Source organism: Phoenix dactylifera, chromosome 17 (assembly GCF_051530095.1).
Source record: "Phoenix dactylifera cultivar Ajwa chromosome 17, Ajwa_hap1_PhDact_Kaust_v1.1, whole genome shotgun sequence".
NCBI classification, from domain to species: domain Eukaryota; kingdom Viridiplantae; phylum Streptophyta; class Magnoliopsida; order Arecales; family Arecaceae; genus Phoenix; species Phoenix dactylifera.
The window spans coordinates 17,877,368-17,904,534 of record NC_143206.1 but is presented as its reverse complement, the minus strand read 5'-3'; the positions used below and the strand labels follow the sequence as shown (position 1 = coordinate 17,904,534).

At 38.5% G+C, this 27,167-nt stretch overlaps 2 protein-coding genes, 1 long non-coding RNA gene and 1 pseudogene across 3 annotated transcripts; all 4 read left to right on the top strand.

The window, feature by feature from the left end:
• On the top strand, positions 1–14,158 carry RHL2 (Spo11/DNA topoisomerase VI, subunit A protein). Its single transcript, XM_089928057.1, has 12 exons — positions 1–259; positions 1,355–1,496; positions 1,602–1,647; positions 3,095–3,154; positions 5,124–5,160; positions 6,299–6,378; positions 6,496–6,587; positions 7,843–7,903; positions 8,187–8,238; positions 9,008–9,063; positions 9,773–11,146; positions 13,952–14,158. Exons 1-11 carry the CDS (start codon positions 67–69, stop codon positions 11,132–11,134), a joined length of 2,181 nt encoding a protein of 726 aa, XP_089784183.1. The 5' UTR covers positions 1–66; the 3' UTR covers positions 11,135–11,146; positions 13,952–14,158.
• Positions 14,159–16,783: 2,625 nt separating this feature from the next.
• Positions 16,784–20,964, top strand: LOC103706642 (2,3-bisphosphoglycerate-independent phosphoglycerate mutase). Its single transcript, XM_039133048.3, has 2 exons — positions 16,784–16,994; positions 20,496–20,964. The coding sequence occupies exons 1-2, from the start codon at positions 16,895–16,897 to the stop codon at positions 20,762–20,764; spliced, it is 369 nt and encodes a 122-aa protein (XP_038988976.2). The 5' UTR covers positions 16,784–16,894; the 3' UTR covers positions 20,765–20,964.
• Positions 20,965–21,249: 285 nt separating this feature from the next.
• Positions 21,250–22,056, top strand: LOC148699678 (uncharacterized). Its single transcript, XR_015974384.2, has 2 exons — positions 21,250–21,454; positions 21,559–22,056. It is a non-coding gene; the product is annotated as an uncharacterized LOC148699678 (long non-coding RNA).
• LOC113462701 (U2 spliceosomal RNA) lies at positions 21,371–21,524 on the top strand (annotated as a pseudogene).
• Positions 22,057–27,167: the final 5,111 nt, after the last annotated feature.

Here is a 27,167-nt window from a genome sequence, read left to right as displayed (position 1 = left end):
AAGATGTGGCTCTTGTAAAGCCGCAAGCGGCCCCGGGCGACGGCCTCTTCCAAACCTCCAATCCCCATGGCGATGCCGCTGCGCGCTGCTCCACCCGCTACCACCGTCTGGATAGAGGCTAGGCGCGACCGGCACGCAACTACTCTTCTTCGAAACCCTAAGCACTCTAGTCCGAACCCTCGCTTCTCATTTCAGCGCAAGAGGAGCAACGAACGCTCCCGCTCCCTCCCTCTTGTCGCCGCGACCTCCGATTCTCTTGGTAGCGTTCCCTCCTTCCTCGTTCTTCATTAGTCTCCTTGTTTTAATCGTTTCTTTTTTCTTCCGTTCGTGGAACTCATCTTACTTGAGTTCTCTTCTTCATATATAGAAGATCATAGATTTTTTAGAGAAATGATTTGCTGCATGTTTCTATTACCATATGTTTTTAAGAAAATTGTATTACACGTGTCAGTGCTTGAATTTAGATATCTATATCATTTATCCGTGTGATGTAATCATAGGTTTACAAGAAGTTGATAGGCCCTCAAGAAATTTATGGGTATTGGACGGAAAGGTAGGAAAAGATATATGGATTGAATTCTACAACAAAGATTAACCTGGAGTCTACGAAGCAGTTAATAATATTAAAATTGATCTTTTTTCATAAATTCATAGCTCACATTCTTGGCGTTAATTAGAGTGGTGGAGGCTGTGGATGACCCTCTCTTAACTTTATGAGCTGCAAAAGAAGCTACTGATAGTGATAAATAAAGTGACTTTTCTAGAGCAATCTAATCACCTGTCAGGCGCCAAAGCCAAAAGATATTAAGTTAGACAATATAAAAACCAAAAATAACCCTTGAAATTGAGACCAAGAGATAGCTGATGGCTATAGGGATGTACATTTAAATGTTTGTATGTATATGCACACATATATGGTAATTATACTATTGTTTAACTTTTGGCGATTTTCATATTTGGGGTTTATTATTGTGCAGGCTATGTCTTCTTAACCACTTACTCCCGTTTTTTGGATGTTGCAATTTCTAACTAATGCAAGTTAAAATAGTATCGAACATGAAACACATATATCATCTGCATTGATATTTTCCATTCACATATATTTGAAGACCATAATTGAAATTTCTATTTTTGATTTGCTCAAAGGAAATCCTATCACTCAATTTAGTCATTTGATCTGGTAAATGCATGAAACAAATTCAAACATCACTAGTTCTCTACTTTGTGGTTTGAGTAGGTTTTTATGCTTTCCTTCTCTATTAAATGCCTGTGAAATCATAAGTTATAAAACTTTTACATGTAAAGATTTTGTTATTATTGCCCCTTTCAGCTTTAGAAAAATGTTTCTGTACAGGAAGCAAGTCTGCAGTTACTTCTGAAGGTCTTACAAGTTCCCTAGAAGGAGTAGATGTTTTTGATATAACTGGGAAAGCAATTCCTATAACTGATTTGTGGAAGAATAGGAAAGCTGTAGTCGCATTTGCACGCCATTTTGGGTAAGATGTTTCTATTCTTTTTCTTCTTTCCTGTGCAACATGTTGAAGAATTTTATATAAAAGTTGCTTGTAGATGAATAATTAGTTCTTTTCTGTTTATTGCAGATGTGTTCTGTGCCGTAAGCGAGCTGATCTTCTTGCTTCCAAAAAGGTATGCAGATGCACACTATACTTTGATATGAAAAATAACTTTTGGTCTTTTGAAACTTGAAAGCTAAGGATTGATCTGGTCGTGACTCATGACTAGGATTTATTCAAAGCGTAGTGCCATCAATGAACAAAATGATATGCCAATGAATTATCTAACAAAATTATCAGTGGGAAGGTATCTGGTTGCTTGATGAAACTTTACCATCTATAAGGCAAGGATAAAGCTTGTGTTGCCTCTAAGTGTCAGCTAGAGCTTAATCTTAAGATTTATGGGCTCAATCAGGGTCCAACTGTCATAGGAATTCCATGAAGACGATTAAGCAACAAAATATTCAAGAAATAACTCAAGAAAGGGATCATCCTGAATTGGCAATGTGGGATTTTTCGTAGCAGTAATGGCTTTTTGAGAAAAGAAAACAAATTGAATTGACAAGCCCATGGTGTGGCTTTCCTGACATGGTGTTCATCAAATACAAAAGGAGACCATTTTTAATTAGAAAACATATGTTGTCTAGGGTTAAAAAAGCCTCGGAAAAAACTCTTCTCCTGTGGTAATATTCCCCTTCTCTAAATGAGCTACACAATATTCTTCATGCTTCTGGCCTTCCATATTCACGGTAATGACCTGGCTTTATTAAGGAAGATGCATGACATAATGGCTACCCACTAATTTCACTTCTAATCAAAAATTATCATCTCCTGGTGCATATATGATGATAAAGTTTACAACAAAAGCTGTTGGTTAGAAGGAAGACTGTACCAAGTGAAATCTCTTAAAGCTATAGAAATTAATAAAAGCAGACTTGAAAAATGAAGCCATATTTTGTTCGAGCTCTATATGGTTGCACTCATGCTCTAAACACGTTAAATGAAGCTGAATACCAGGAGCTGTGTCTTTCTATTATAACAATCTTTTTTAGTTCAATGGATTTGTATATAGGACCTCCAGCAATATAAATTCTACACAGTATAACCTAGAGTATAGTATAATAATCATATCACTAGTACGGGAAGAGTTTATTCTTAACCAATCTTGAGTTAACAATATAATTCTGCATCAGTAAAGTAAATAAACACCTTTTCCTTCTATATTGTCAACATGCTTAATTTGCAAATTTGTTGGCTATAGCACATATTTAAATGCATGTATCCTATGCATATGTATGTATGTATGTATGTATGTATGTGTATAGATAGCTATAGAACATACATGCATGCATTTATATAGGACATATTATACTGCTAGCTATAGTACATACATGCATGCATTCATATATGTATGTACTTTATGTACTTATGTACATGTCTGTGTGTATATATTTCTCGAATAAAGTCTATTAGTCCTTGTCCTTGAGTTTCAGGAAAGTTAAGCTTATAATCTAAAGAACTGGTTTGACTTATATAGAATATTTTATCAGACATGTTTGATGCACACTATTTGTTTGCAGGAGCTCATGGATGCTGCTGGGGTTGCACTTGTTTTAATTGGACCAGGTAGCACCGATCAGGTAATTGTTAATAATGTTTCTAAATTCTAAGACTGTATAATTAATTTTTAATTGTTCAGTTGGCAAAAATTAACCCCAAATGCAATAAAACATAGGTTGGTGGTCAGCAAAATAAACATAAGTAATGTTTCTCAGTTCTTTCTTCAGATAAGTTCCTTTTACTGAAGTAGTAATCTGAGTTCAAAACAAAGATGTTTAGATACGTTGACCTGAGGAAAACTGTAGCCAGATAGTGGTGATATGCATTATTCATAGAATACTTTCTGTAGTGTGTTGCTGGGAAGTAGCGCCACCTATGCAATTGCTCGTATTCAAAATATATGGTAGCATGAAAGAAACAAAGAGGAGAGTGTGATAGATGTGAGACTATGGATAATTATTGTCTATAAAATCACAATGAAATTGCATGTGGCTTGGGAGAAAACATAGTAATTAAGTGTCTTGACATGTTCTATTTCTAGCCCAAAAGATGCTTAGTGGACTTAACCTACCAACAAGCTTTTAAGCATGACATTTAAAAGAAGTTCATCATGAGTCAGGTCAGCTCAACTACTTATCCTTACCCTAAAGTTGAGTTCTCAACTTTATATTATTCCTTTAATTATTTTAAAGAGGTCTATGTCATTTGACTTATGTGAATGTTTGAGCTGTCAAAATGTGCTAGTTCTTTGGTTATCATTGTTCCAATGTGGGATAGAGAAGAAAGTTCTAAGCTTCTTTTAAGATCAATTGAACAAACCATATGATATGTGGCTTATTAATTTTTTCATTGCACATTAAATTAACTCCTTTTTGTCCAACATAATCTAATTTAAGTCGGAACAAGTTTTAGCTCATTTAACAATAATTGCTAAATAAGATATTTGACTAGTTGGTCAGGGTAGAGAGTTTTTAGCTGCTGATGCTTAGAAGTTCACCTTTTAGATTATGCTAGTTGAAAAAAAATAGAGGTTGCCTTTGCCTTTTAGAATGATAGAATGAAATTGATATGGGAATTGACACTTTTTTGGAGTCACTCGAATAACTTGTATGTATTCATGATTAACTGTTATTTTTAAAATTATGGCATGCACATCATATATAACAGGTATATTTTTCACCTTTTATAGCTTTATTAGTCAATGTTTGAATTTCAATACATTTCCATTGTTTTTCCTATATACTGCTTGGCCTGTTATTCTATCTTCAGTGTGTGTTACTTCCTCAAAGTGCCCTCATTTTTTTCTGGTCCAATAAATCCTCCTCTTGCTACAATTATTGCTGAACTTTGTGATTTAAGATTTTGATTTTATAGATTCTCAAAGTCATCCACATTCTGTGATATATTGGTTTGCTTAATTGAATTTTTCTGTTGATCTACACACTTTCAAAACCTCACACATATGCCAGGAAGGGAACCAGACTGCATATTGGTTGGCTAACCATGCAACATTGACACTTTCTCAATCAATATTATAGATTCCCCCTTAGCTTCTTCGACTTAGGCGGACACATTTAGTTGTACCTATTTATGGTTCAATTAATTTGGACTTGACTCCATGGTTTTCCCAATAAAATGGAAAAAAAACTCTCACTATATGTCTGCACACGCATTCTTGAAATAATGTTTTGATTCAGACATCAGTGAATGTTTAGTTGCTTGTTCTTGGGTGATAAATTTGGCAAATCATGCTGCAAAAGTTGATCTCTGTCTTATACTGCATTAATTTCCTGAAGAATGCATTTTTCTGGAGGTTCGCCTCTTTAACACTGTAAGGATTCCATGAGAGTCATAGTTGGTGAACTTAAAAATGGATTGTATGTGCTATGTTCAAAAGTTTTATTTTTGTATTTTACATGTTGGCAAAGATATTCAATCTACAAGGTTTAATTCCTACTATATGTTGAGAATTATTTATGATTTTACTGCTTATTTATAATTCTAAATAGACTTGTTCTTGTCCTGACCTTTATGACTATTTTGGTCCAGGCGAAGGCTTTTGTTCAGCAAACCAAATTCAAAGGAGGTAGGCTACCTAAATGAGTGTCATCTGAAAGTCACATGTGTTGCCATAATAATCAACAAAAATATACAAATTTAGGTAATGCATAGTGTATGTAAACCATTAGTTCTTACAATTCATGTATTCTTAAGGGACTGGTTGTTTTGTTTAGATCATCTACTGTCCAAAATTAGTCTAAACAGGGTGTGTCATGGCACTATATATCATTGCACGATCAAAAGAAGAAAATACCTTAAAACAGAAACTTTTTCTTGTTTATATGACAATTTTGGTTTTCAGCATTTCTATGGCATATTTTAGTAGCCTTTTGGATGAAATATTGATAGCTATGAAATTATTGATTCTGACAAGTTTCTTACGTAGCTGCACAGAAAATAGGCTAAACCTTGTCTTTAACCTTGGGCAAAGGTAACCTTCAGATTGAAAGCATGAGCTGACTTTCCATGATGCTATGATATCACCAGTACTATGACCTTAATTTGCTATTCACATGTATCCGAGCAGTTGGTGTTGAACATGTTAGCACTGGCAACATAATTGCAGCTTTGTCTATATCATGGCTAGAATATGTTTGTTGAATTTTGCTTAGTAGAGAAATATCAAATGCCAAACATAGAATGCCTCCTTTTTTTTTCTTGTCGGCCTTTCCAGATCTCATCTCCCTGCTGATCATCTTGCAAGATTTTGCTGAAGAAGCAAGAATTAAATGTTGATAATATATGAATATCCATTATTCATTATGTCATAGAGAATAACCCCAGTGTTCCACATGAATCCGATATTTTGGGAGCCAAATTCTAACACCATTGCCATCTAGGAGAAAGTGATTTAGTACATCAAAGTTACAGTTATCCAGCTTTGATCAGTGAGGTGAATTTATTATATTATATTTCCATTGCTTTAAAGTATCAAAATTGTTGACTTTGCAAAACTACTCTTCACATACGCATGCACACACCCAACACGCATACACACCCTTTGATCAGATAGGTGAATTTATTATATTATATGCATGCACAGAGGCATGATTACTTTTCAATTTTTCTTGACTAGATATATGGTGGATTCTACGCTAATATTTGCTGCTCTGATTATTGTCCTTATGTTGTCCTATTATGACAGCTACTGCATTTTGTTGCAGAAGTTTATGCAGATCCTAGCCATTCATCATTTAATGCTCTTGATTTTGCTTATGGAGTATCAACAACATTTACTCCATTGGTACCTAACAAAAATCTTTAAGTTAATTCTGAAGAATTTCGCCTTAAAATAAATATTCTTGTTGCCTTTTATGGTTCAGGATCATACATGTAATACAGTTGATTTTTGACATCTCAGGCTGGAATGAAGATTATACAGTCATACATTGAAGGTTATAGACAGGACTGGGGGCTGTCATTAAAAAAGAACACCATGAGCAGAGGTGGTTGGTATGTTGGACATCTAGAGAACTTCCACCTTAGTACTTTTTTACTTGATTGGCTACTGAATTTTACCTGCAGTGGTTTTTGCAACATTTGAAGAAAGATTTAATTATTTTGAATGAACTATAGGTTTTTTTTCTTGTTATGCATGCTTAGTTGAAAAATGATCCTTTGGAACGAGCAGAAAGCGTCTCTATAAATAGTGTTAAACAAAGAGGACTTCGACAAAATGTTAATGAGGGAGAGTCCAAAAAAATGTAAAAAACAACAGGGACGAAAGCACTTACTCTTGATTCAGATATGAAGCTTTTCAGAACCATAAAGAGAACTTATATTTGACCTTTTGCCAAACTATCCTTCTTGTTCTTTCTTCTTCAGGACTTTATTAGCAATCTCTGTCCAAATCCCTTTCTCAAAATATGTGCAAGACCACCCCCATATTTTTTTTTCTTCTCTTGGTATTCGATTTTCTGGTAAGAACAATTGCTCCACATTACTTGAAGTTTCAGTTGGATACTGCACATGATCAAGAACTCAAGCCCACATAGACGAGGAAGGCATAATGCAGACCATCCAGTCAATCTGTACCAGACATGAACTGCATTTTTTTAAATACTGATACTTCTCTTTTGAAAAAGATGTTAGCCTGACCGCATCAATTTTATATGGTAAATGAGTTTGCACTTTCTTTTCTTAGCTGCATATTGCCATTCCAAAACTAGAAGAATCAAACTGATTATGATCCATTGTTCAACTTTCGTAAAATATCAATAACCCCTGTCAAAAATTGGCCAACCAACTTAATTGCTTCAATTATTTTCTCCCTTTATAGTTTCATATTCGATCAGAGCATGTTCCCATTTGCCTTTTTCTATTCATATCATAGCTATCTACCTTAAATTGATTCTTGATACTACACATGCACTCCCAACCGAGTACATGTTTCCTTGTAGCTCGAAATCTGTGGCATGTTCCTTATTCGATTATGTTAATAAATCTAAGTTTTATCTTCATTGAAATTGAGGGCATTATAAATGGCTTTTCTTATCTCTTTTTTCCCCTGCCTTTAATTTTGTTAACCCTTAGATGTCTAGCTCGTTCTTCGCTGAGCATTGGTTTTGGTTGAAATAATTGTCACATAAAACATTCAAAAATTTTAGAAACTCATGATATCCAATCATTCCATGCTTAGTGAATTTTTTGTTTGAAGATCATTCTTTCTAGTTTAGCTTCATGAGTACATTGCATTGGCTGCTTTCAGGCAACAAGGAGGAACTCTGGTGGCAGGCCCTGGAGTTAGTAACATCTCATATATCCACAAGGTTAGCATTTCCTTATCTACTGAAATGAACTACATACAAACACTGTTGGCTGTAAAGGCCACATGGCCCTGGGTTATGGCTGCTATTTTGTGAGACCTAGTTTCCATGTTCTCTGTCTACAGTCCCATCTGATATCCAGAAAGGTCATGTATCCCCAGAATATTGCCCCAAATGATTATGTCGGAAGAGACTTGCAATCATTTCGCATTTCTCTAGATTCAAGTTCGTAGATTTGTATGAATTTCTTATTCCTACTAATTTAGAAGTTTTCCTCTTTTAACAGGACAAAGAAGCTGGAGATGATCCAGATATTGAAGATGTTGTGAAAGCATGCTGTCTATAAAAAATTCAGTGGGTGTCTATCTATCGATACCTTTGCAAGCTTGTACACATGGTATGCATGGCTAAATTTCACTGTATATATTTGTACTAATTGAGGATATGCCTTTTGGTATATTATATTTTATGTGCTTTAGAAAAATGGAAAAAGGATGAAGACTATTGAAGTTTCAGTATACTGTAATTAGAAATTCAAAACTCTTTCGTCAAATATTTTATTGTCCACATGTTCCTCTCTTTTTTTGGATGGAGGGTTTGGCGAGGTGGGTTCGGTAATAAACTGAATCCTTTATATTCAGATCAGTTATTGTGGCTGAACTCTGTTGAACTGACAATATCTCAAGTCAAGTCTCAACAGAGATATAAGCTCCACATTGGGTGTTATCATGGCGTACGACATTTCCAAAATGCCACAAATATCTACATGCAAACAGCTTTTCTTTTTTATCTAAAAATATTACTCTGGTTTAATTAGGTTTTCTAAATCAGATCATATTTTTACAATGTCTCTGGGCCTCAGTTGTTAATGATATGGCTTTTACCTTTATATTTTAAAATATTTTTTTAATTACATAAAAAAAGGTAAAATCAACTCTGCAACAACGATGCCCTTTAGGGGATGTTTGGTAACCCCAACAGGATCACCATGGTGATCTAAGATCTTCGGTGATCCGAATGCTGGGGTGATTTGATCCCCAGTGATCTGAATGCTGGAGTGATTTGGTAGGCCATGGTCCAGTGATCTAAGATCAATATGTTTGGTAGGTCATGGTCCAGTGATTAAAAATTTCTGGGCATTCATGAATAACTTGTTTGGTATGGTACAGAGATCAAAGATCACCGACCACATAATACCACAAATACTCCTGATATATCTTAAATGGATTTTTTTTATGTATTTTTAATTCTCATAAATCAAAAATATAAGTTAATATACTAATTTCTATAATAGCTCCATAATTTTGTCATATATTTTATTTTTAGTAGCCCTTATCATATATTTATTAATCATATAAAATATATTATCCTTCAATAAAAATATTTTTTTGGGGTTAAACTTCAATAATAATATGATTAGTAATATATTATAATATAATATATAATATCAACATAATAATATATATATATATATATATATATATATATATATATATATATATATATACACACACACACACACAATATACTGATAGTATATTGATATATCAATTTTTTCTGCTAAATTGAGAGATATTTTTATCTTTAACTTTCAATCCAGGATCACTGTTTTGGGGTAATCTTGGATTTCCGATCTCAAGAACGGATATCTCATTAGCGGGTTGGGCGGTGATTTGAGAAGTAGAGGTGATTTAGGATCACCGCTGCGTAGGATCACTATGGTACAAGCAAACGTGGTAATCTCATCATCTCCAACCATATTATTCTTAATTATGAGACGATCACTCCATATCAAATATCCCCCTAGGCATGAAAGGTGTTTGACGGCTGGGTAATCGTTATAACGCCGTTGTCAAAACCCGGGCTCTTTAGGCAAGCCCTAGAAATTTCCCGCCTGCTGCTTGCTGTCCGATCCCCATTCGGTCCGAGATGTCGGAGAAGAAGCGGCGCCGCGCCGATCCGGGTCCCTCCGGCCCCACGGCGGCCACCAAAAAATCGCGGGCGAGGGGGAGCTCCCACGCCCACGACCTCCGGAAGCAGCTGAAGCCTGATTCGGAGATCCTCGCCTCCCTCCGTCGCATGTACGACGAGGCCCAGTCCGCCGCCGCCTCCTCCTCCAAAACCCTTACCCTCTCCGACCTCAACCTCTCCTCCGCCTGCCGCGAGGTGTCCGACTGCGACGCCTCCTCTGTCAAGCTCGCCATCGAGCGAGCCATCCTCGACATCGCCCGCTCCATTCTCGCCGGCCGCGGCTTCTCCTTCGACGTGCCCTCCCGTTCCGCCTCCAACCAGCTCTACGTCCCCGAGCTCGACCGCATCGTCCTTCGCGACAAGTCCTCCTCCCGCGCCTTCGCCAACCTCTCCACCGTCCGCAAGGCCACCATCACGGCCCGCGTCCTATCCCTCGTCTACGCCGTCCTCCTCCGCGACATCCATGTCACCAAGCGTGACCTCTTCTACACCGACGTCAAGCTCTTCCAGGACCAGTCCCAATCCGACGCCGTGCTCGACGACGCATCTTGCATGCTCGGCTGCACCCGATCCTCCCTTCATGTCGTGGCATCGGAGAAGGGTGTCGTCGTCGGCCGCCTTGTCTTTACCGATGATGGTGACCGCATTGACTGCACCAAGATGGGCATCGGCGGCAAGGCCATACCGCCCAACATCGACCGTGTCGGTAACCTTGAGAGTGATGCCCTCTTCATCCTCCTGGTCGAGAAAGACGCCGCCTTTATGCGGCTGGCGGAGGACCGGTTCTACAACCGATTCCCCTGCATAATTGTCACCGCTAAAGGCCAGCCCGATGTCGCCACCAGGCTTTTCTTAAAGAGGATGAAGGCTGAGCTGAAGCTGCCGGTGCTGGCCCTTGTTGATAGCGATCCCTACGGCCTTAAGATCCTGTCGGTGTACATGTGCGGGTCGAAGAACATGTCGTATGACAGCTCGAACTTGACGACGCCGGACATCAAGTGGCTGGGGGTGCGGCCGAGCGACCTGGATAAATACCAGATTCCAGATCAGTGCCGGCTGCCCATGACCGACCAGGACGTGAAAGCTGGGAAGGACCTGCTCGAGGAGGAATTTGTGAAGAGGAATGAGGGCTGGGTGAAGGAGCTGGAGTCGATGGTGAGGACGAGGCAGAAGGCTGAGATACAGGCCCTCAGCTCGTTCGGATTCCAGTACCTCACCGAGGTCTACATGCCCCTAAAGCTGCAGCAGAAGGATTGGCTGTAAGTTACTTCTCAGGTAAAACTCATTTTGGTCTCCCCTGTCCTGTTTCATTTTCTTAGTTATTCTGATCAAGGATCTGCGCGATACTTGTTCCTCATATGTTGTAATGGCATTTTATTTCTACATCTATGAATCTTGTGGTTTTGTGAAAATTCTTTTAATGATTCAGGTATATCTGCAAGAACTTGGATTGAACTTGTGAATAAGGAGGCTCTATTGTTTGTGAGAGAGTGGGCCTTGCACTTGTGGTGCTTTAGAAAAAGGGGGCATGGGATCAAAACTATTGTCTAAGTTTTTAAGTGACCTTCAGAAATTGAAAATGATTCAGGTATACCTTTAAGAGCATGGATTGAAACTTGTAAGAAGACTTTAGTGCTTACATCATGCTATTTTGCTTTAGAGACAGAGGGTTTGGAGTCAACTATTACTTTAAGCTTTCAGATGAACCTTATGATGATGTATCTGGAATTTTTACAACCTTCATAACCAAGGCATTAGTGCATATAGAAATACATAGTTTGTGAGAAGGCGGATGAGGTTATTCTCTTTCATAAGTTGGAGAATATGGCGCTTTCTTTTCTGGGATTTGGTTAACTATTCCCTGAGATGGAGACCGGAAGATATATTATCATTGTTCTCTGATCTAGTAAAGGAATATGAGGAAGTGATGATTGTTTATTCCACCATGTTGTCAGAGATGCATGGATAGGAAAACTATTAGACTTGTACAGGGTGCGAAGTAGAAGACTGTATAAGCACATCCAAGTTTTAGTTGTTATGGATATGATTTTGCACTAGGGTTTGGGGTTGGTGTTCTTTTAGTTGAATGTAGTATCGATGGTGGTTGAGTGGGTATCACCTTATGGTTCCTTTTGCTAATATGATGAGGCACTGCAGAAGCTTATTTACAGTAGCATGATGTTGATTGTCAATGGAAGCACATCCAATTGATTTCAGGTCAGATAATGAGTTTGTGCATTTTTCTCCAATTGGATGAAAAATGTATGAAGCATAAAGTGTGAAAGTGTACAGGTCTTCTCTCAGTCATATTAAGGTGATATGAAGCTAGGAGCCTTAAGAGAGAACCAGGTTACCAAATACTAGCAATCGAGGAAAGGATTTGATCACCTTGTCATACCTTGAGAATTATCAGATAGAAAGATGTGATGTCAAAAGCCCTGAACAAACCATTTCAGAAAACATTTAGACTCAGTCTTATTTTCAAAATCTGAAGGTACTTCCCTTCCAAAATGATCCAGCAAGCTGTGTGCATCAATTGTATCAAAACAGTTTAATAGATTTCTAGGCAAACCAGAATGGCTAAATAGAAAATCTCACAAATGGCAATGCAAAATAGGTGAGGTTTCATATTCTTCTTTTCCACACAAATTGTATATGTAGTTCTATCTGGTCTCAGTTTTGTTTCTTAAAATATGTATGCGTTCAAAATGATGTTTCAAGTGCTCAGTTTGTTAGGCTGAGACTAAGGATTGGGCTCCATACTTCTATTGCTAAAATTTCTGATACATGATGTTTTTGAGAAGTGTCAGTCATCTGTACATTTAAAGGGTACACCCTGTTGAGGCAAGGAGGGTGGTAGCCTAAAATTATTTATGTGTTCGAACAATGGAGCATTGGCTAAATTGCAGATTTGACCTTTGATTTCGAAGGATGAGTACATATCCATATACTAGACCAAATATCTAGGATTCATGTGTATTTTGGAAGCAAGCAAGTTTGTTCTAGATTATGAAAGGCATGTGCTTAATTTCTTCTTTTATTAACCTTTTTTGTCTATTATACGTGGCGTGTATGTGTGGTCATGCATAACTGTAAAAATGATATTGAAGCATTATTCAACTTAAAATATGCTTTAACAATGTTGAAGAGGGGGATCCTTCTTAAGCGGCGAAAGTTTATTAGGAAGAGTTTAAAGGAGGTAAATTAGACATTAGAAGTAGATCATGAAAAGTACTGCAAATAAGAGCAAGGTTCATCTTGGATTACGGTGTTAATGACCTGTAACTTAATAGAACTGAAAAAGACACTCAAGCCAGCCAACAGCGAAGCCTGCTTGTGAAAGGCAGAATTTTGTAATTTCATGCAAAATATGGGTAGGTAGATTTCTTTTCTTTCAGTATGTAGCAAGGCTGTTTTTAGTGGGAGTGGGCTTTCATGGAGATAGGCTATCCTTGCCTTGCCTGGGACTTTGGGAGGCCTATCTCTATGAAGCAGATTTATGATCCTTCTTGCATTGAAGAGGGCTTCATGCTGCCTCTGATGAGAAGCAGATAATCGTAGATGATGTCTGTCTATGATGAATTAGATTTCATAAAGCAATGCATCTGGGTATTCCATGACTCCATGAGAGAACGAAATAGGCTTTTCTTTTAATCTCATTTCAGATAAGTTGAAACGAAGACCAGCAAATGATCACACTCTGGTTCCTTGAGATACGTTTCTGGTTCTGAACTTGATTGGAGATTGTGGTGCCTTCATTGGACTAAGATTTTGGATTCACTCATACATGTTATAGATATGGGCCTTTTCTTTTACTGCCTTCTGGGGTGTTAGACTAGGCCTGATATGGTAGCTATACTACTTGGACAACTTCATTGGTGATTTTTTTATTTGGGAGTTGGATAATTTTATAGCAACTTCAGAGATCTGTGATGTTCACATGGTTTTCATCTCAGCTGATATATCGGTTTGTATTATAGTGCTGTTCATGTCAATTTTTTAGTGCCTGTCAAGAACCTCATATAACCAACTGGTTTATTATTTTCTTTACCCTAAGTAGGTGTATATTTTTGCCTGCAGAAGCCAGTGCAAGATATGGAGGCTCTTTAAGTTTGGCTGGTTGATATCATGGTGCATGATGGATGCATACACAAGCTATCTAGTCAATTGAGCCTTTCAATCTTTAATAATTTCTGCAATTTGACCCTTTAAATCAGATCCATTTGGGAACATGTGCTTACAGCATTAACGTGTTCTGTTAAATTTGATAATACCCGTTGTTAGATAGATCCATTTGTTATTCTATTCTGTTGGCTAGAACAGTGTGACTGCAGCAGTTACAAAACAGTGCAAGATAAACACCAAAAAGCTGAAGGGAAACCAGGTTTGGAAGGTATCTGTCATTAGCATCCACAAACATGGCGACAGCCTTTTAATTTGAGATTTCATGACAGCCATAAATCAATGGATGACCAAGGCAGAAAAATGACGGTTATGATGGTTGTGAAGTAGCAGATCGTTTCGAAGTTGCTTTTTTATGCTTTCAGGCAATTGGCTTCTGGATCCAAAACCGTGACTGCTGGACTTGACACTCTGCTGAGTATTGTTTCAGGTTGCCCATTTTGATCACCCTGCAATTCCCTCTCGCGAATGGCAGTCAGGGATTGGCGCGTGAAGGGGGTAGGTGCTGGCTGTAAGGGACCCTGGATACCATTCAGCCGGCTACCAACTTCCACATAGAACTGGGAACTTGGCAGGGATTGAAACAGGTGACGTTTCACATTTTTCTTCTAATTTCAAGGACTGGTTTCTGCTGGCAATTGGATACATGTTATATACCCAGAACCAAGGTCTTTGGATATAACGATAAATGAGATCTTTCAAATAAACATCCAACTCGGTGACCGAGAAACAGGACGTCCATTATGAATGCAGCGTATAGTATCTGTGTAACTCAGCTGAAGCTGTAGGAATGTTAAATGGGACTCTGGGACTTCGATAGCTTGGCAAGGTAAACTAACAGCCTATTATACCAGAAATGAAAATTGCAACACCCAAAATAATTTTGACCAAATTAATATGGAATGTGCAAGGACGGGTATACAAGGTTGCCCATTAAGGAACTTCAGCACCAGCCAGGACCGACCATAACTTGTGGATGTTTACCTACCAGAAGAAGATGGCCTGTTTGGGAATACCCGGCAGGATGGGCTCGAGAAAGAGAGGGGGTGGCCAATTCTAATATGCTACTAAAGCTCTCATAGATCATCAGCGGAACCGAAAGAACTAGAACATGGATCATCCACGAGCTTCAACCTATAAATATGCGATTGAAGACTCTTAGAGGACATTGCATGAACATGTGGTTATAATGATGTGGCCAATTAAGGTACAGAAAAAAAAAAACAAGTGCAGAGCACAATTAGGGAAGGTACAACATATATTATTTGAGAAAGATGAGAAATCTAGCAAGGAAACCTATACAACAGGCACCAAGATATACAACGAACTGCTCCTTCACACATCTCTTCACGCGATCAATGGCAGATCATTGTGCATCGAGTTCGAATATGCTGTAATACAACTTTTACAATAGATATTATCCATCTTGGAGACAAGCAGCTTTCATTTATTTCTGAAATACAATGATCACTGTTAGTGTGTACACGGTGTATTGCAATAATAAAGAGAGCCGTCTATCTATAGATGATGAAAGAGCCATCTATGATAGTATTTTGGGTCCTGCGCATTAGAGTCTTGGTGCAGATAAGGTTTTACGCACCTTTCTCGGGTGCAATAATTTGCTGTTGAAGGGGGCAGGAGGACTGGTGAAAATCTCCACCATCCCCTACCTAATTGGAGAAGTGAAAGATTACCTGCCCTGATAATAATGTGAAGGTACAGCATTTTGAATCCTTAGAGGTCAGTAGCTGGTAGTCCCACCTCGTTGTCCTCTTTACTTTCTTTTGATATGGCTGGATGTACTCAAGTTAAAGTTATATGAAATGCCGTTTTCACCAAAAAAAAAAAAAAAAAAAAGAGGTCAGAGGCTTCGGTTGACGCATGAGACGAGGCTATAATTGCGCGTGTGACGACCCTCAAGCACCTAATGACAGATTCTACAATTTTTCTCCATATACTTTGACCTTTTCACAATGTATTATTTTATAAACATCACTTACGGAGAATAAAACGATATTATATATATACTTCCTTCCGTATGCAGTTATCTATATTTCTAGAAATTTTCATTTTGCTGTTCTGGATTTTTATTTTTATTTTTTCTTCCCCCGTTATGATGTCCCGTGGCGGACGTGGCTGCTTCCAGCATTTGTTTCGCAATTACAAGCGGCAAGGGGAAAGACTCCCACGCTGATAAGGCGTGGATCCTTGATTTGTTCAAACATAATATTAGTTGGGGAAAATAACATAAAAAAGACATAATCTAAATAGAAAGAACCATTTTATGGGGGCGGTCTACTAAAGTTACATAACATATAATAAGGTGGAGAAAAAAGGTTAAACAAAAAAAATGTTCTACACTTCCTCACCTTATCCCATTGTATCCCTCATCCATTCACTTGATCTTCTCCACCTATAAGCTACAACTAATTTTTCTTTGGATTTCAATTGGATTTGGTTGAAACATACAACAAAGTTAAATTGAAACAAGATTAATAGATTTAGAGATTGGATAGGATTAAAATTAGCCCTCAGCTCTATCCGCATCTAGCATTGCTCGCTGTGCCAATAATAATAATAATAATTAATATAATAATAATAATAATAATAATAATAATATAATAATAAGTAGTAGTGTTTGCGGTTGGCAGCCGAACGATGTATCACACCTACGCTGGGCCCCATTCATACTCCACGTCTGTTTCGGATCACTGTAGCAACGAGTCCAATCCACAAGGGAAGGAGAAGAGAGGCCGCCACTCCCAGGAGCCTCTCAAGCTGCAAAGTCCTCGCGTTCTCAAATCTCCATCCCTCTTTCCCTTTTTCTCCATTTAATTTGGGATGGATCTCGGCCTGGGGAGCCTGACGGCGCGGATCCCTCTCCGACCTCGCTGTTCCCGAGACGACTCGCGACCTCCGGAGAAAGGGAAAAACGACAAAGGTAAAGTATTTGCCCCCGAAACCAAGGTTTTCGTCAGATTAATGTTCTACTTGTCTAGTATTGTGATTGAATATTTGCAGTATATGTTTTTACTAATTTTCCGAACCAATACGGATGAGCAAGTTGATGTGTCAAGGCCGAAATCGGTGAAATAGATAGTTTCTATTTCTAAGATTGATAAAGTTGTCATCTTTTTCCTCTCTCGCGCGCGCGCGCCCGGCGCGGGTGGTGGTTTGGGAACGATAAATTAATGATAGTTTAAGAAGGTGATTTAAGGACAATATAGATTTGCTTTCTTATGAGAAAAGTTTGTATCTATTTTATTCTATTTTGCACGGAGATTAAAGTAACTGGCTCACTATGTAGGATTGCAGGCATCCCTAGGAATGTGTTGAATTGCCAACAGTCATTAGTTCTGCTTTTTCTTTTCTTTTTAGAAAGTTTTTTCCCACTTTTTTGTGGATTGCAAGATATTCCTATCTCCATTCTCTGTTTTAATACTTATGTTCTACTACCTCTTTTTTTTCTTCTTTTTTTTTCTTTTTTTTGAACCATCTCCTCGTAGTCCTACTGCTTGTAGGCTGACTTGGTCGATGTCAGTGTCGAAGCTCCTGCTAAAATTCTTGTTAAGGAGACAACAACGTTCAGTTAATATACAGGGAGTTCATATGCCAGTCAGAATGCAGTTTCTAAGACATCTCGAGCATATGTGAAGCCATAACAACAACATTTTTCAGAGAGTACAAAAGTGTCAGAATGCACAACCAATCTCTATTGCAACTGGCTTCCGGCTTAGATGAAGTCTTACAGATAATTATTGTGAAGAAAATAAATGGCTCCATAAGACGATAACTTGAACCAACAATATTGGAGAGATGGTGGTCTGAGAAACAAATTTTTGATTTCTATGTCAATTCCTTACCAAGACTGATCATGCCATTCAACTGCTACAAGAATTTCCATGAACTATGTCATAACGTTGTCATGATGCATGATTGATAGGGACATTCACAATGGGAATGCAAGGCAATCAGCTTCTTATAGTGTTTACTCATGAAAAATTCTTATTAATTTAATCAGCAGGTCTCCTGCAAAGTGATCCTTTGCAGATTATGTTGCTCATTTGTTTAGTTTCCTGCGAAGAAACTCATGTGATAAAACACTAGTGAAAACATAGCTACCATAACCTGATGTGAGACTTTCTCGGAAAGACTCAGGCATTGGCTTTAAATTTTTTTTTCTCAGAGTAACAGAGCATGATGTGTAACTTTGTTCACTAAATCCAGTAGGTTCGTAGTTTGCTTAACGGCATGATATGCTGAACCGACCCGTACTGGCTGGTTCAATCTGTACCGGACTGATCAGGATCCGGTACAGCCGTGGAAAACGGTTCCGGCCCTATTTGGGCCGAAACCGAACAGTATGGAGCCCATACCGGCCGGTACAAGAGCAAACTGGATGGAATTGGACTGGTTTGGATGGTGCGAATCGACATCCTCACATCTGTGGCATTTAATGCATTAAAGCCACTCTGTGCCCCCACGTGCACTGAGCAGCTCGGTTGCCCCCCCGTGGGATATGTAATGCCACAGAGTGGCATTGGCATTTAATGTGGGGCGCGTGCGTCCGCGCGCATGTAGAAAAATTGCCTTTTGGTTCGATACTGGTTTAAACCGGTCCGAACCAGTACACCTGCCAGTACCGGTACGGCGTACTTTGCTTAAGGGTGAATTGAAGTTCACCAAAATTCACCATTGATTTTATCTCTGAATTGCAAAGACATCAAATTTCTTTCTAGCAGGAGATAAGTTGCATTGCATTAGTGTGCAATGTTTGTAAATCTCATTTGCTAAAGATATTTCTAACATAAGTTGCTTTTTGTTGGAAAAAGTAGCTTACCTCAATGAAACTTGACTTTACATTTTTAACCTGCACGAAAGATTTATGGTACTTTGCTACTATTTAATAGCGACTGTTCTTGCAAAGTCTACCAAGTCTGATAGCTGAAAATTAGGACACTTTGATGGTACCATGATTATAAAAAGAAAAGCGATGCATGATGATTATGATTTAATTGGAAACCTAATGCAGCTAGTAGAGTGAATCAAATGAATTGTTTGGATTTGGAAACTTGGACTAGATAAGCATATGTTGTGAATAAACAGATCTACTTTGCTGGTCATCTTTAAATTTTTAGCATTTATAGTTCAATTTTATTTTCTTTAAATCATTAAAAAATAATAATCGCTAAAATTAACATCTCTTACTCTAGCAGCAAATTTACTCTGTCTTACATTAGATGTAACTATAATGTGTTTTCATATTTTTTTCCACAAGTATAAATTGGCCATGTATTTTGATGGTTATGATTTAATGGGAGGCCTAATTTCAAGACAGGCTAGTCAATTGGATACCAAGTAAATTTAGGAGTTTGTGTTGTGAGTAGATATTTCAACTAATTCACTTTTAGAACTAAGTTCACAGACAATAGTCTCTAATTTCTATTACTTGACTATCATTTGCAGCTGAAGTCTTACCATTTCTGATTGGTTTTGGTATGTTAAGTTTTATTATATTGGCCTTTACAATTTATTTGTAAAATGGTAAGGTTTCCTAGTCTAGTCAAGAACCAAAAACAATTATCTTTTTTTTTGACTTTGTAATTAACACATTCCCATCTTCCAGCTTACTGACTGCAAGTTCAAGGATTCACGCACTAACCCCCTGCTAAAAGTTGATGGAAAATGGAATATACAAGCTTTTTCATTTGAACGGGTTGCTAGATATGCCTTGTCTTGATGAAAAAGAGAAGAATCCACATGCTTCTGTCTTTGTGCAATGTTACCATACAGGACTGAGTATAATTATGATATTCTAGCCCTATCTTGAACTACCCTGTCAAACTCATGGTAAATCATATGCCTAAAACTTTCATAGAAGAACATGATGTACCGGGTATTAGTATCATATTCTTCCTCAGAGCAGTTAGATACCTTCATTTTTTTTTTGATGAAGAGGGAGGCAAAGCCACCCGGCCTTTATTAGAAAAATGAAGTTTACAGAAACTATTTATAAAGGATTTGCAAGAAAGAAAAATATGAAAAAAACAATAAAAAGCTTTTACAAAAGGTACTGGTCTGTAAGTAGACATGTTAAACTGTTCAACAAGCTGAACAATCTCATAAGTGATTTGAAGGATCTATGTATCTTCAATGTACAACTATATAAGCTCTGCATCTAGTTAGATACCTTCATAACTTAAGCATTTAGTAATTTTGAAATGATTAGGATGGACTACAAATAAGAAGCTGCAATCTTGAATATTTTCTGAAATTACGTATAGGATTATGCAGTTTGATTTCACCTCATATTCAGATTGTTATCCAACACTCCTTTTGGAGAAGTAGCAAATTGCAACATCATCTGGAGGATTATACTTATCCCAACTGCAATATCAATTTTGTGTGACAAAATTTACTGCCTTCTCTGCATATTGCTCAGGTGATAGACTGTCTACAGATTGGGACAAAGCTTGGTCAAGCTTCCGGAAACGGGGAAAGAAATCTCTCTTCTCACGGTTTATTCCAGACAAATATGTCAGCTGGAATCCACGGCGTTCTGAATACCCATTGTCAGAGGAGGTTGATCCCATCAAAAGAACAGAGAGATCCAATCTCGAGTTATGGACAAGTCCAAAGTTCACTCTGGTAGGAGCCATAGTTGTGGTGTCGATGCTTCTAATCTATACACTGATATTCCCAACCAAGTAATTTCAACCTGTTATATTTTACACAGAAAGTGGGTGCCCACAATTATGTATGATTTTCTATCTGTATGATGACCCACAAATATTGGAGGAAGTGCAGCATGTGCACTTTGTATTTAAATGCATAAGCTTCCATCTGTCACATGAAATGCTCTTCTCAGAAAGAGTTCTTGATGCCACCATATGTTCTCATTCTTCCATTCATTTCCATGTTCAGAAATGTTTTAGGCATATCAGTTCTGTTAGTTATTCAAAATTTTGTATATTTAAGACTTCTATCTAAAAACCAATGACCATTATCATGTTTGTGTATTGCTTTTCGCTCACTTCTGAAAAAAATAAATTTATATAGATTCACATTCTGCGAGTAACAGATTAGTGAGCTGAAGAAATATTTTGAGGATATGAATCCGTAGATTGAGATTACCAGATTGGCAGATTCACAAGCTGTCCGGACTGAGTCTCATATCATTACTAATATCATTTCAGGCATTTTTTTTGGGTTTTCCATGAGTATACCATAACCAGTGTGATCTGAAATGGTACAAGCTAGTGTCTTCCACATGCTAGTCATATGAACATGTTCTTCGGACTTGGTCAAGTGCACATAATACCTTCCTCGGCCTTTTGGCTAAGATCAAGTGTAGTGTCTGTTCTTATCACTGGTCAAGTGCACATCTCTCAGTTGAATTCTGTAAGTGAACTGCTCTTCTTTAAACTTCTAATGTGCCTCTTAAGGTCTTCAGTTTTTAGGTCCATTTGAACACTAACAATTCCAGGCTTATGTTGTCTCCGAAGGATATTACTAGAAGATTTTGACTTCTTGAGGGGAATTGAACAAGTAGCATCAACCACAAGCACCTGGGAGACGGCAGGGGGACAAAATTCTCTCCTCTTCTTCCCTCTGCAACCTTGTGCAAGCCTTGTTTAAGCTCTCCAATTGGTAGGAAACATGTATGTCAGTCAGACCGTTCTATTCTTGTATCATGGGTCTTGCTGTTCCGGTGCGGTCCCTCTTGCAGCTGTAAGGTCATAAGGTTTAGGCTACAGCTATCAGGAATTCCTCTCCTTGCTGCTTCTATCATTCTTCTTAAACCTTAGTCAATTCAAGAAGATGCTTTTACAGAGAATCGCTAGATTTTCTGGTAAAGTGAATGGATAGATCTTGTTTCATTGACCATATATACTTTCTGAGCATGCCACTATGTTATATTGAACCCTATATTTTTGTATTGGTTTGATAATACGAGCCTCGCAGTTAGCAAATCATGATATAAATGTGAAGTTTATACCAAATGATGGACAGTTTCTTTTGTTTATACTTCTATTTTGTCAAAGTAGGAGCATGACATTGAAATTTAGTGTTCTTTAGATTGTGATGTGATGCAGCAAGCAGATGATGTTGAGACAACCATTTGCATTTTCCTCTAGTTAGACAAAACCCTGCTCTGTTTGGATTGAAACCTTGCAAGCTGAGGTAATCAAGTACCAGATGAGTCTTGCAGCAGTATACATGTCCAAGCAAGCCATTCTATCTGTCACCTATTCTCCTCTCTTCATACTCTACTTCTAAGAAACCAGACTAGTTTGCTTGCATCTTCATCAAGTCTATGAAGCTTGTGGCAGTGGTATGCAGTTCTACCAACTCCCTCAAGAAAGTGGAGTAGATGCCCTTTGCCAAAGCAAGGCCAGGTTAAAGCTAAGACAGTTCTAGTTCTGTTTGATTTCGCTGTCATAGTGGTCCCGAAGGCACTAGGAAAAGGGAAAAAGAAATGAGAAGATGGCAGCATGACTCTTGGAGGATTTACTTGGCAAGCAATCATGCTGAAGAAGGTGGTTTTAGTCAACAACTAACCAGTTCAAATGCTAATTTTAAAATTGCCCTAGTTCTCCATTTTTTTTGTCCAAGTTTTGCTTGTGGGGGCGGTTCCTATCATCTTTCTCTCTATATCATACTCTAGCGACTTATATTCTACATTTTCTATCATCTATAAAAGGCTCTTGCAAATATTTTCGATTTCTGAGAATTTAACATTTTGTAATATTTTCCAAGACCATCATGGTAAGCCAACCATACCTCCTAGAAGTTACTGATAAGAATTACTACCGGGCGGAAAACAGCTACCAGATTCTCACCTATCCATGTGAGAGAAATTTAGAAAAAAAACAAACTTGCCATCTCCTATTGGAGCAGTGGATGGCGACCGGAATCCTTTATGGTATGTTATTTACACTACAGAATATTGTGCAGCACTCAACGATCGCCATCAAGAGATGGATAGCGATCAAATAAGATGCGTCATATATGACATATTAGACCACCAATGAGAACCCCACTCGGGCGAGCCAAATCCATGCCATCCACGACGACTCGACCGAGCACGACACTAACCTCAGGTATGATCGGAGCCAAATCATGTGCTTGAAGGCAGGCCTTCTGCTTGCCGGCCAAGCGGACCAGTTGCCAACCGAGCCACGTATGGGCCAACCACAGCACTCAATGACTGCCATCAAGAGATGGACGGCTATCAAATAAGACGCGTTGCATATGACATATTAGACCGCTTTATTTAATAACTATCCATCTCTTAATGGCAGCCATCGAGTGTTGCACAATAATTTGCAATGCAAGCCGCGCACTGCAGGGGATTTGTGCTCAATAGATAGAGTGCTGGCGTATTAAAAGAAATGTTGGATAAACACATGTGATCTTTTGTAAGTTGGTCGTCGTGAGAGTTCAGTTTTAGGAAGAAATTGTGAGATTCTTGGATGTCAAGATTGAAGAGTTGTGGGGACCAACCTATGGAAAATATATGTACTATTGGAAAAGCACCGTCAAACATCTGCCTACCTTGTCTGAGGGAAGTTTTAGGGTGGTAGCTTTCAATGTTTTCTTTGGCTTCCTCCGTGGGGCCAAAAGAAAACAAATTTACTTTGGTAGTAGGTGGCAGCGGGCATGTTTCACCTCTTTTTCTTTCATTGTTCTCAATAGTCGACCCATACTTTAGGCAAAGACAAATTGATGGGAGCAGGGTGGGTCCAATTAATTGATGGTCCGGTGCTATCTTGACCACTTAAATTTCATGTCGAAATTTCTTAAAGATGCAGTGAGATATGGTGCACGAAGTTCATATGGATGTGCATCTCCAGATCATGCAGCTTCACGCATCTCCATGCATAGGCAGTTGATGCTGCACTGCATGATGTGTAGGATCCTTCTAAACATGCGACTCTAAATCATGCATTTCTAGGAACGACCTTATGTCCAATGCTGCATCAGACCGTTCGATGGTCCGACGAGCATCGAACATAATCTACTCCTGCCAATTGACATGGGCTAAATGGGCATCCAGAATTTACTTGAATTACCTAATCCTAGATCATAAGAACATATGTCAACTGAGAGCTGTACCTAATTGGATGGTCCTCAGCGGACTAGAAACTACCATATTATTTGACCCCACATTGATTATTGAGTTTTACTTCAACAAGGTGTCTTTTGATTGATCATGGAAGACAAAATTGTATCCACCTTAGCTTATGTAGAGTCACAAGTACCTGGCAATAACATGCATGATAGCCTCTTCTGAAGCATCTTCTTTTCAATATCCTATGCTTCATAGTTAACTCTTACGACACTTTAAAGCATCGTTAAAACATATATTAGTGACGCTTATTAGTGTCGTTGATTAGAAACGCAAATAAACGTCGCTGATATAAGACGCTTCATCATCGGCGCTTATAAGTGCCGGCAATTAACGACGCTTATAAGCATCGGAATTCTAAAGTTGGTTTTTTGACGGTAGCATAGCTGACACTTTAAAAAGTATCGGAAATAAAACTACCAATGCTTATTCGCTTTGGTATATACATTAAAAAGCGTCGGTAATATCCGATTTTCTTGTAGTGTAAAAGCATTACATTATTATATCCTCAAGTAGCATTTCATGGGACGGTATGTGGAATCTAGTCTAGGCTAGCTGGTAACCTTAGTTGTCTTTAGTTCGCCATCAAAAACCCGAGAATCTTGGACATGGATTTACTTTTAGTACCTGGTGTTCTGTTTGGTAGTTTATCTTGGGAATCCATGCACATGATCTGATGGGCTGAAGTAAGCATGCAATTTTAGAAGCAAAAAACCGTCAAAACTTCTATTTCAAATGCCATCTTGCGGGTAGCTTTGACTCCTTTTTAAGCTTCGCGATCTCAAATGCCAACAATGGCCGGGCCTGGCTTTAATTTCCTTAGACCGTAGGAGACAGACTAAGTTACCTTTCTTATATTTTCTATTATTGTTAAGGATGCGTATGTGTATGCATGTGCGTGATTCAACTTAATTAATGGTATTTGGTTGGAGAACTATTATTTATGAAGTTTTAGGATCCAAGATGGTTGACTCCATTCTTGCTAAATTTTGTTTACCGAGGGTTCATATTTTTCCAAGATTTGCTTGAGTAGCCCTGAATTTTGACCTGGCTGCAGGAGTTAGGGTCCTGGGTCTCGGACTGGTCATCATATCAGCCAACTTGGAACATGATATGCCTTGGCATCAGGAACTAATCAGCACATACTAGTCATCCATTCTGCATTCAATTCCTCATCTGCGCTAGATTTGACGCCTCCTTTTTGTATTCTTGTTTAGCCATGCAAGCTGTGGTTGTTCGATCGGGTTATGCAATATTTTAGAATCTAGTTGAATTAGATAAAGACATGAAACGAAGCACTAGTTTTTTGAGCAATCTAGATCCAAAAAGGTGATGAATGGCTCATGCAACGATGTTCCACTTAAAATGTTGTTCCAAGTAATGGATGTATGTACTCATTATTTGATTTCACAACACATCCAGGTCTAGTATCGCATATATTGATTTTTTTTTTTCAGAATTAGGATAACAGGAAGTCCGATTTGGAATTACCAGTACCTAATCCTAATGACTCTACCAAATAATTACAATATATTTTGATGAAACATCATACTACTGTTTAAAAGAAGAATAAAACATCCATATATCTGGCCATGTAATTTGATATAGCCCTGATAAGACTTCAACGCTGGCTGACGTGGGGGCTGACACATGTGAATGGAATTGGCACGTACAACCTGGCTTGGAGGCGAAGCCATGACCATTGGTCTCTGGTGAAAGGTTCAAACGAACTAGGCTTGTTGACTGCTGCCCAATAATTTTCGCATTATCTCCTCTCACTGTGATCCAAATACGCCTTTTGACCGTTTGATTAATTCCGTCTCCTAGCTTTCGGCTACATCCCGAGCATCTTCGGTCAGGACGCACCTCAGCATCTCATCATGTCTTACGACACTAAAAGTAAAGTGTCCGTAGTTTTGACGTATGGAGTGAGGAAATATGACATATTTTAATGGGTCTAACGGTTTTCTCTTCAAGAAAATTTAGCCTAAATTTTGGCCTCCTTTGACCTTTCAAAAGATTCTCTTACCTTGCCTCCTCCTCCGTGAATGAAGGGAAATCCTTGCCCCCCAAGGAACCCATTGCCTCAGGAGCCAACTGCCCCAACCCCAGTTCTATAAATATATCATCTCTCCAGGCTCCTCACCATCACTCTTCTCATCGCTGCCACGGAGACGATCTCCTCCTCCACCTCCTCCTAATCTTCTGAAAGATTTGCGCTGCTTTCCATTTGTAACTCTGTCAGTGATGGAGCGTCAGGTGTCCGATCTTCCAAAGAAGGGGAGGCCGCTGCCGAAGCGAGGCCAGATCAAAGCGAGGATATTTGGAACCTTGGTGCGAGCGGTCATCCCTAAAGGCTCGAAGAAAGGGGACAAGTCCCGGGAAGAAGGCTTCTCCCCGTCGACTCCATCGCCGAGCGGCTACACCTCAGAAGCCGGCTCTGAGTGTTGATCAGTATATAACTCGGCAAGGAGCGTCCCGAATCCGGCCAATACTCGGCATAGCCCTTGTAAAGAACTTGAGGTGCCTCAGAAGTCTTCTTCTTTTTTTTTTATTTCTTCTCACTGTGTTGATCACTTGGAAAGTTATTCCTTGAGCTCGGCTTGCTAGTTTCAGATAAGGAATTTATAGTCGTTTGCTTTCATATGTAACTCTAGTGGTCTCTGCCTGCCCCTTTTGTTCACTTCTCATTGAAGAACAGATGTGGAGCAGGGTATTGAAGAACAGATGTGGAGCAGGGTATTGCTGTATGGGTAGAAATCCTTTCCCCCCCTAGAAGTCTTGTAAATTTTTTGGTGTAAATAAGATTTTGACTGAGATTATCTGAGCAATATTAGATGATAATTTGTTGCTGTTTCAGTTGTTGCTCAAATATATTGGATGACAATCCATCTCAATTCCATTGGATATATTGAATGGTACAAAAGAGACCATGGAAAATTAAAATTGCAGTTATCAATGAAATGTGAGGCAGCTTGCCAC